Genomic DNA, 9833 nt, shown 5'->3' on the forward strand with positions numbered 1-9833 from the left:
GGAGGACCCTGACTCTGGGCCCTGCTGACCCGGGCAAGGCCCCGTTGTGATGCGTGCCATGACCTCAGAATGCCACTGGTGCTTAGCACCTATCCGCTCTCCGGCCTGCCTTCTGTGTTCCACGGCAGTTACACACAGGCAGTGGTGTTTGTGAGCAGCAGTTTTCTGGTTTTCTCCCTGAGGTTTTCTCCCCGAGAGGCATACGTAACCCAGGCCAGCTGATCAGAATCAGGTGAGTGTGACCTGCTCTCTTCCTTCCAGGCTGACTTGGGGACAGTGGCTATGGTATGGGCGGTGTTGGCCTCTGGGCAGCTACTGAGGAGGAGGGTCATCCCTGAGCACTCACAGGGAGCCGGTTCTACACTGCCTGTGTAGATGATTTTCTCTTTTGTCCTCACAGTGGCTTCGTAGAGTGGGTGCTGTTCCCGAATGTACCCATTCGACAGGTGAGACGTCTGGGGTCAGAGAGACGGTAACCGGCCCGAAAATCCAGACATGACCCTGGGTTTTGCTCTCGGCCCTGCTGTGTGCCGTGCTAGACTTCAGGCCTCAACCCTGTGACCTCCCTGCTCGAGATCCCAAAACTGCCCAGATTTCCGATCCCGATGGGGCAGAGCCTGGCCCTGGCAGAGACACTGGGATGGATCCACTGTGGGTGGGGAGGAGGGAAGGGTCCTCAGAACACACCTGGGGCCTAAGCTGGGTCCTGATGGTCACTGTGGGACCCACTGGACACACACGGTCCCTTGTCTGGGAGTGGCATGGGGAGCCTTCTGCCCTTGGGCAGTTGTGGAAAGTGAAGGAGCCCTGGAGGGCTGGCTGAGGGGAGACTATCTTCCCTTGTGTTCAAAGGGGTCCAGGCACTGGGCTTCTCCCCAAGTATTTCTTATTCTGTCTGGCCTCGCTTTCCTTTTGCCCTGAGTATTCTCAGGAGGGACGGTCCATCTAGATGTTCTCCAGGAGCAAGGACCCACTGTTCTTCATCAGTGACCCAGGAAAATGAAGCCCCCTCCTATAGGGACAGCTCAGAATGGTGGAGTCCACAGTCCCTCCCCGAGGGATGTGGTTTCCATGAGCGCAGTGGCTGCTTGGGAGACAGTAGATCATTTTCATCCCTCATCCCCAAAACCAAACACACTCCCGCTCAAATGGCGTTATTCCTAAAGCAGCTTCACTGGTTAGACCGAAGGGCCACGGTAGCTCAAGTGATGAGCGAGGTAGAACGGAGCAGTCAGGAGAGATCTTGTTCCCCATAGGAAACTGGGCATCTCTGTGGCCCTGAGTATCCCCGGAGGCCGATCTTACAGAGACCTCTGGTGCCTGACCCCAGTTCGCATCCACAACCCTGGAATAGCCCATCACAGGCCCTTCACCCTTGGCAGGTGGACACCGTTCAACCTGCTGGGGCAGGTATGTGCCCGTTTCATGGCATAAGGGGAAAACGGGATTCTCTGTCCAGGTCCCACTCTTCTCGAGTCCTTGGGAAGATGCTCACCCCTGCTTGCGGCTTCAGACTGCAGAGACCCATGGAGGTGTGGGCCACGGGGTTTGGCCCCTTTTTACCAGAGTGCAGTGGTGGAATGAAGGTTACACAACCAACCAGCATCTGGGAGCCCGCTGGGAGCGGTTCAGGTGTTCTCCGAAGCTGTCGGGTACAGTGTAACCTTTAGCCAATTTTGTCTCACAGGATGAACGTGGTGGAGGATGTGGATAGTTGGCGGGCGCAGGAGCGAGAGGACATCGTCAGGAAATATGAACAGGTACAGTTCGGTCTGCTTCTTGGAGGGAGGCCTCTTCCAGTGTGCCCTGGTCAAAGGGTCCTGGGTTCCCTAGGAGCACAGGGCAGGGACGGGTGGCCAATACCCCCAGGCCCTTGCACCCTTTACCTTGGACCCCTCACGAAGGCTCCCTCTGGGTTACAGGGGCACCAAGCTGGGCTGCCAGAGGACAAGGGGCCTGTGCTTCTCGGAATGTTCGAACACATGGATCCGTTTGGGATTGTGCAGTGAGTCCTCTGTGCTCCCCTCACCCCTAAAGCATCTGTCTCAGCTCAGGGATGGGTTTGCTTTTAGAAAGGCCTTTCTGACACAGGACGTGTCTCGCCAGCTCGGGTCAACCTCCTTTCCAGGGTCAGAACTCCCCCCTGGCTCCCCTGCAGGTCCGGCCCGAGGTTGTTGTTAGGCCAGAGGTGCAAGGCCCATCTAGGGAGCCGGTGGGAATGGAGACTGGGCTAGGTCAGGCCCCTGGGCTCTCAGCAGTTCTGTCGGCAAGTCAGCACAAGAGGAGCGGGGCAGCCTGAGGGTCTGGCCCTGCCTACCAGGAGACAACCCCAGTGAGATCCAAGGGTTGTGGCCACAGGGTGAGGAGATACCTGGCCCAGCCTCAGGGCTGTTGTCCAGCAGGTCTCTCAGAGCCCACCTGCCCCTGTCCTCCCCCATTTCCCTAGAGCTACAGCCCTCACTGTCCCCGTGGGGAAGGGGGAAAGGTGTGGGGACAGTGGGGGCTTTGGCCCTAAGAGAATGGGGGAGAAGACGGGCAGGGCCCCGGTCTGGGCATCTCAGGGTGAGGCCGGGGAGGCAGCAGGGCTTGTGACTAAAGACCCTGGGTCTGGTGCTGGGAAGGGATCTGGGGCCAGGTAAGAGGAGCCCAGCCTGGAGCCCATCCCTCCGGGATCAGAGGATGGAGAGACAGCGGATCCCGGGGGAAGTAGGGTGGGAGGGAGCTGATGAGCCGTGCCACTTCTGAAATGCAGGGTGTGTGGCTCAGATGCAGGGAGAGGCAGGTGGATGCTGGGAGGTCAGAGCCTGCAAGAGCCTTGGGGCTGTCAAGTGGGATGGGCCCCTGGTGCACCCAGAGTACACCGGGCAGGTCTCAGGGCAGGCTCCCTTGACCCTGGCGGGGTGATGTGGTCGATCCCTGAGGGATTCCTGTCAGGGCCTGGTCGCCCACCTTGGGCGGCCCCCATCCCATCTCAGGGCTGACCTTTCTCAGCTCCAGCAGAAAGCACCACCTGGAGTCCAGGATGGGTAGCCCCATTGTGCAGCCTGACCACCCCCCACGCCAGGGGCCCCGGCAACCCCGGCCAGGCTGTCCCCGCACTCCTTCTTCTCCCAGGTCCTGCCCCTCCTGGGAGTCAGCCCCACAGGAAGGCCCTTGTCCTCCCTTCCCTGTGCCTTCTCCCGGGCTGAGCCCTGAGCTGGGTAGGGACAGAGCCAGTCCTTTCTGGGGGTCGGCTCCCAGGCTGGGGCGGCTCCAGGCCCTGTGCAGGTCCTCAGCGCTGCCTGGGTTGCCTTACAGTGAGACGGAGCTGCCTCCTCTGACTGCACGGGAGGCAAAGGTAAGAGCCTGATGCATGGAGGGGCTGGTCCAGGGACGTATGGACTGGGCGGGTGGTCAGTGAGGCAGAGGAAGCAGCTGGCCTGGGCGGTGGCGGGTGAGGGCAACACTCTGTCACTGGGAGGGGCAGCAGAGACCTGACCCCAGGTTGATTTAACTTTGGCAGTTTGATACAATTCCAAAGTGAGAACCACAGTCCTGGCTTGGGGGTGGCTGCCTGCTTGTGTCAGGACCCCACCGAGAGGCTGGGACCTAAGACTGGTGTGTCTGTGGCCTGAGGATGGCACATCCCGGGGTCCCAAAGCCAGCCCACTGGTGCTCATTTGCTCAAAGGCTCTCAGCCCTTAGGGTCTGCCCGTCCCTGGCTCCTTCCAGCTGGGTCCCACCAGGGCTCCAGAGCCCAAGACCCAGCATCCACGGGCAGCTCTGGGAAGCCCGGCAGCTCCACTAACTCCAACATTCCTCATTGGACAGCGAATTCAGCGGGAGACAAGGAGAAAGAGCAAGTGGCTGGAGATGCTGTGGGAATGGGAGATGTACAAGAACAGTGAAAAGGTAATGTGTGGAGGGAGAGGCCCCCGGAAGCACTCTCTGCAGAGACAGGGACAGGCACCCATGGCTGTGGCCTGGCACCGTCAGCCTCTCAGAGGGTGGGTGGCACAATGTCCTCGCCCAGAGGACTGCAGGCCTGGTCGCCAGATTGCCTGCCTATTCGTGCAAGCGTCACCTTGCTGGGAGGGAATCTGAATCTAGGGCTCGGGCCACCTGGAGTTCAAGGCTAGGGATGTCCTGGTGACCCGAAGGAAGAAAAAGGTTCAGATCAGAGTTTCAACTCTGAGTGTCCATCCACTCTTTCAGTCCTGGGAAGGGAGACCCTGTCCCAGCTCGATCTCACCTCTACTGAGGAATCATGGGGCCAAAACCGACAATTCCCAGAATCCCCGGGCTCTGGTCCTCACTGGGGTCACCCCGTGGCCTGTGACATCAGACTGTTTTCTGCCCACGGCTCGTAGATCGCATATACGAGGGAACTCCCACGAACATCCAGGGCCCGGCGTGGTCAGTCCTCCTGAACATTCAGGAAATCAAGTTGAAAAACCCCAGCAAATACAAGGTACGCTCAGCCAGAGCACAACAAACAGGACAGGCTGTGTCAGGGGTCCAGGTCTCCGGCTGGAGGGAACGCCAAGCCCACCCTGGGAGGGGGGGTGAGGGGGAAGGTCAGATGAACACCCTGGGCACAGATGGTGATACAGTCACCACAGACAGAAAAACTCGGCTCTGGTGACCCTCCCTGGCTTCAGTAACAAGCCAAAAAGCAGCTTTCTGCAGAAGGAAACCTTCTTTCCCGAAGTGCTGACTGTGGGCTGACTGCCATTTGGGGCAGGGAGTCTTCCATCTGTTCTGAGGCTGCTTCCTTCTCTTGGCCCTGCCCTACAGCTCACGAAGGAGAAGGGCAAGAGTTCATCTGAACACATCCACCAGATCGACCGGGATGTTAGCAGGATTCTCCAGAACCATGTCTTCTTCAGGCAACGATATGGAGCCAGATAAGCCTACGGGAGCCACAGGGTCCCAGTGGAGACGGGGTGAACGAGAGGGATGGGGACATCCCCGGAGCAGAAGCCAGGGTCACCCAGGAGGGATGACAGAGCCGCCAAGAGCTCTCCTGGCCCAGGGAGCAGCTGGCACCATGAACCGAGCACCTCCCTGTTTCCAAGCCCTGGGCCAGGCTGGAACATGTGGGGCCAGAGCCCAGGAGGATCCTGAGGAGACAGAAGACAGCAAAGAAAATCATGCACAAGGCCGGGCGCGGTGGCTCACGCTTGTAATCCCAGCACTTTGGGAGGCCAAGGCGGGCGGATCACGAGGTCAGGAGATCGAGACTACAGTGAAACCCCGTCTCTGCTAGAAATACAAAAAATTAGCCGGGCGTGGTGGCGGGCGCCTGTAGTCCCAGCTACTCGGAGAGGCTGAGGCAGGAGAATGGCGTGAACCCCAGAGGCGGAGCTTGCAGTGAGCCGAGATTGCGCCACTGCACTCCAGCCTGGGCGACAGAGCGAGACTCCGTCTCAAAAAAAAAAAAAAAAATCATGCACAATGGTGAAAGGTGCTCTCCCTGACCCACGGGGACCCGTGGTAGGACCCACGGGAGGGTGGCAGGATGGAGGGCCCATGAGCCTACCCAGACAACACTGACAGCACCAAACGCTGGGAGAATTATGGGTCCTGGAAACTCTCATCCAAGTCTGCTGGGAACAGGACACGGCACAGCCACGTTGGCAGCCAGCTGGGTAGTGGCTCACAAAGCTCAGTGGACTTGAACCACGTGTCCCCAAGGTGTCACAGATATTGAACCCACTGATTTGGAAACTGACATCCACATGAAACCTGCATGCCAGGTTCACTGCTTGATTCACCGTCACTCACACACCGAGCCTTCGGGGACGGCCTTCAACACGTCATGGGGAGAGCAAGGCTGGTCGTCCCTTCAAACAGAAGACCCAGCGAGAAAAGGGAACGAGCCAGTGATGCCCGCACGAACCTGGGTGGATCCTAGATGCACTTTGCTAAGGGAAAGAAGCCAGACCCAATAAGCTACCACAGTAGCATTCCCATTCCTAGGCCATTCTGGAAAAGGCCAAACCACAGGGACTGAGAAGCAGTCTGGGTGGCCAGGGGCTGACGAATCGGGGAGAGGCTGGGTGCATAGGGGCCACTCTGGAGACTTGGAGGATGAAGGAGTCACTCCAGGAGGGGCTGGAGCGGTGGCCAGGAGACTCCGCACATTGGTTTGGAACTGTGGAGAAACTGTACACCCAGAGACTGAACTGGCGTGTGCGCAAACTGAAAAAAAGAAAAAAAAATCATTCAGAGTGAAAAGGATCGGTCAACTCACTGTACAACTGGGCTATTTGCATGTCACAGATGTGGATTTTACTGAAACATTTCTTCAACAGTCTCAGGTCCTGAAGAGCTCACTGCTTATCTGGTGAATCATCTGAATGTGAAATGGGATTTGTTGTTAGGATTTGTAGACAAAGTGAAAGTAACAGCATCTGCACAAACCAAACCATAGCCCCCTTTCTCTGTTTCCTAGGCAGCGGGAACTCTTCTATATCCTCCTGGCATATGCGGAGTATAACCAGTGAGTATTCCCCACACTGTTCTGGCCGCCCTGTTGTGGCCTCACAGTCAGCGTTGCCCTTTTTGCACCCTGACCCAGGAGGCCTCCAGGGGAACCTCCAGCCAGGCTCCAGGGGATGTTCCCGCCCCACCTCCCCAGGGTAAAGGCTGCATAGTGGGGTCACCAGATGGGAGGGTGGGAGGCCTTCGGGTTTGGGAGCCTCTTAAGCTGCCCAGCTCTTCCCGCTGATGGCTCCACAACTTGGGGGAAGGCTCTGATTTCATGATGGGCTGGGGGCTTCTCAGGATTCCACAGCCCAAATGGCGGGACAGTCCAGGGGCTCCAAGACCATCAGGAGCATGTGGTACCCACGTCACAACCCAAGACCATGTGGCATCTGGTGAGTTTATGGTCCCCTCAGCTCTTCCCCAGAGGCCCTGCATCCCGTGGGGCTGGACGAGCAGGGAGGCTGGAGCCCCTCATGGGGCTGGTGACTGACTGAGTCCCAGCCAGGGCCTGACCTGGGATACCGGGTTCTCCATGGGCTGGGAGTTGGTTTCCATTCCTGCCCTGGAGGAGACAGAGGCACAGAGATGGGGCCCCAGCTCCCGCAGAGGAGGGCAAAGGGCAGTGTGTCCACCGAGAGTGTGGGAAGGGGACGGTGTCGCGGGGAGTCCTGGACACTGCCCAGTGTTCTGCACTAGGCATAGGTTCTTCAGAGGCCCTGGAAGAGGGAGGTTTTTAGGGCAGCCCAGTGGCCTGAGCACCTCTGTTGCTCCCATCAGGACCAGGACATAGACGCTGGTCTATGCGGGCAGTGTCTCTCGTTAGGCTGGCTTCTCCGGATGTTAATGAAGGTGAGGTGGCATAGGGAGACCCTGGCTCAGGGACCCTCGTTGCCCTGCAGTGCCCTGCTTCCTCAGTCCGGCAGTCTGGCTCACCCCCAGCCCACAGGAGGCTCAGGCGGGTCCCCGAAGGACACGCAAGCAAAACCCTCTGCCGAAGAGGGGTCATCCCAGGGCAATAGCTGGGGCTCAGGCCCAGCCTCATGGGCAGACTGGGCCAGGACCTGACTTGAGAGGGCTCAGGGAAGCCTCAAGCGCTGGGCAAGCCCCTCTCTCCAGGAGCCACATCTCCACTCATATGAGTGCCCCCCATGAGGAGCTGCAAGACCTTGCCTGACCCAGCGTCCTGGAGGGCCCAGGCGACGCTCATGGGGAAGGTCACTGACTCTGGGGACTGAAACGCCAATGGGCACAGCTCGAGCCACCAGCCCCAGCCTGGAAGGGCCAGGTTCTCCCACGCCTGCTGTCTCCACAGATCTCTCTCGGGCTGACCCTGCGCCTGTGGGACGTTTACCTGCTACAAGGAAAACAAGCATTGATGCCCATGACCACCATTGCGTTCGAGGTGCAGAAGAGTAAGTCTACGTGTGCCCAGTGGGGCCTGGGGAGCCCCGGGGTCAGACCCCGACTGGCCCGAGGGCAGCTTCCTCACACTGTCCTCACGATCCCGTTCTGGCTCAGAGGGAGGTCTGGCCAGGTGGGCCGGGAAGGGCACTGTGACAGCGAGCCCATCCCCCACATGACCCAGATGAAAGTCAGGAGTGTGGCGGGCACTTCCCTGTCCAGGTCGCCCCCCAGTCACAGCCTCCTGTGCACATCTGGACTCCTGGGGTGGCCACAAAAGGATCCAGCACCACCCAGTGAGAGGCTGAAGTGGCCACGGAGTATGGGCTGGCCCCCTCCCAGGGAACTCTCCTGGCCTGATGTCCACCCTGTCCCTAGAGCGCCTCAAGGAGACATCCAGTTCTGGCCCGTGGGCGTGCTTTCAGAGCCAGTTCTGCCGTCACTGGGCCAGGAATGATGACACGGTGCTCAAGCACCTCAGAGCCTCTATGAACAAATGAGCGAGGAAGCAAGGGGACCTGCCATTCCCAGGTGGGCTCCAGTGCCGTGTCCCCTCCCATGTCACCCTCTGGGGCAGTCAACAGTGGGGGAGGGCCCGGGACTTGCAACCCTACTACCTGGGCCTTCCTCTTCACCTTTTCTTCCTCCTCTTCCTCCTGGACTCTAAGAAAGTACAGCAGGCCCACCGGTCCTCAGGGCAGGCACTCAGTGCCTGTGAACTGGACGTGTTGTGCACACAGGAGGGGGATGTGGGCAAGACCCTCCCTCGAGCCCCCCCCACTTTCCACGCTGACTGGCTGTCCCCCTCACAGGGCCCTCAAAGTTACTAGAGGAACCAGACCCATTTGTGGGAGACCCCGCCTCTCCCTGCAAGCACCCACAGCCTCAGAGAGCAGCAGAGGCCCCTCACTCCTGCACGCTCCTCCAAGATTGCCAGGACAACAAGCCTTGAGCCAGGGAGACAAGGGAATTGGGGGTCCCTGGCCCCCAGAGCATTCAGGGAGAGGGCACAGGCGGGACCCCGGGCCCAGAGCCAGAGCCAAAAATTCAGCCCGATGTGGGAACAGTCAGTCCTGGCATGGACTGGGCAGCCCAGGAGGGCAGAGGGTGACCCACGTCCGGGCCCAAAAACCCACTGCAGAGACGGGTCCTCATGTGAGGTGGCAAGGGGCTGGCTGACATCCAAGGACCCTGCCACCTGAGTTCTGACTGGGGGCCATATCCCAGGCCCAACAGCCCTGGGACGAATGTGTGTGGCAGGAAACCCACAGCCAGTCCCAACCCTGGGGGCAGTCCCAGGAGCCACCCGCCATGCAACGACAGCTTCCCCACGCCAGGGAACGCATACGCCTCCCTCTGGGATCAGCAGACTACAGGCTTGTCCTCAGTGTCAGGCCACGGGGGCCACACAGAGACCCCGAGGACTACAGAGACGCAGGCAGGTGGGGCCCAGCCCGGAAAGGCCTGCACGGGCTCCCTGGAGACGCTGACCACGTCTGTTTTCCTTTCAGCCAAAGCCAAGCAAGGGTCCTCGGCACCCAGGCCTGTGCTGGCTTCACGTGGCGGGAAGACCTTCTGCAAGGGAGACAGGCAGGCCCCTCCAGGCCCACCAGCCCTGTTCCAGCGGCCCATTTGGTCAGCTTCCCCGCCACGGGCACCTCCTTCTTCCACACCCTGTCCTGGTGGGGCTGTCCGGGAAGACACCTACCCTGTGGGCACTCAGGGTGTGCCCAGCCCGGCCCTGGCTCAGGGAGGACCTCAGGGTTCCTGGAGATTCCTGCAGTGGAACTCCATGCCCCGTCTCCCGATGGACCTGGATGTAGGGGGCCCTTGGTTCCCCCATTATGATTTCAAACAGAGCTGCTGGGTCCGTGCCATATCCCAGGAGGACCAGCTGGCCGCCTGCTGGCAGGATGAACACTCTGCCGAGGGAGTGAGATTGGCTTTCGCGGAACTGAACA

At 59.8% G+C, this 9833-nt stretch overlaps 1 protein-coding gene and 1 long non-coding RNA gene across 3 annotated transcripts; both read left to right on the plus strand.

Annotated features, from left to right (window-relative positions):
* Window positions 1-6: 6 nt before the first annotated feature.
* LOC116464813 (uncharacterized) lies at window positions 7-3337 on the plus strand. Of its 2 annotated transcripts, XR_004247017.2 has the most exons (6): window positions 7-232; window positions 401-446; window positions 1257-1410; window positions 1688-1760; window positions 1923-2005; window positions 3298-3337. It is a non-coding gene; the product is annotated as an uncharacterized LOC116464813 (long non-coding RNA). The 2 variants fall into 2 exon arrangements; XR_004247018.2 differs by lacking the exon at window positions 401-446.
* Window positions 3338-4009: 672 nt separating this feature from the next.
* On the plus strand, window positions 4010-9816 carry LOC116464814 (TBC1 domain family member 3K-like). The gene is made up of 8 exons (XM_058435172.1): window positions 4010-4450; window positions 4777-6328; window positions 6437-6484; window positions 6769-6863; window positions 7249-7320; window positions 7784-7883; window positions 8251-8403; window positions 9384-9816. Exons 3-7 carry the CDS (start codon window positions 6469-6471, stop codon window positions 8370-8372), a joined length of 405 nt encoding a protein of 134 aa, XP_058291155.1. The 5' UTR covers window positions 4010-4450; window positions 4777-6328; window positions 6437-6468; the 3' UTR covers window positions 8373-8403; window positions 9384-9816.
* The last annotated feature ends 17 nt before the right edge of the window (window positions 9817-9833 follow it).

This window comes from Hylobates moloch, unplaced genomic scaffold (assembly GCF_009828535.3).
Source record: "Hylobates moloch isolate HMO894 unplaced genomic scaffold, HMol_V3 SCAFFOLD_1826, whole genome shotgun sequence".
NCBI lineage: Eukaryota > Metazoa > Chordata > Mammalia > Primates > Hylobatidae > Hylobates > Hylobates moloch.

Bases quoted from the DNA above. Each gene is read 5' to 3' on its own strand.
- LOC116464814 (XM_058435172.1), top strand. The intron at 6,864-7,248 runs GTGAGTTTATGG...TGCTCCCATCAG, and splicing joins CCAAGACCATGTGGCATCTG to GACCAGGACATAGACGCTGG. The intron at 7,884-8,250 runs GTAAGTCTACGT...CCCTGTCCCTAG, and splicing joins TGCGTTCGAGGTGCAGAAGA to AGCGCCTCAAGGAGACATCC.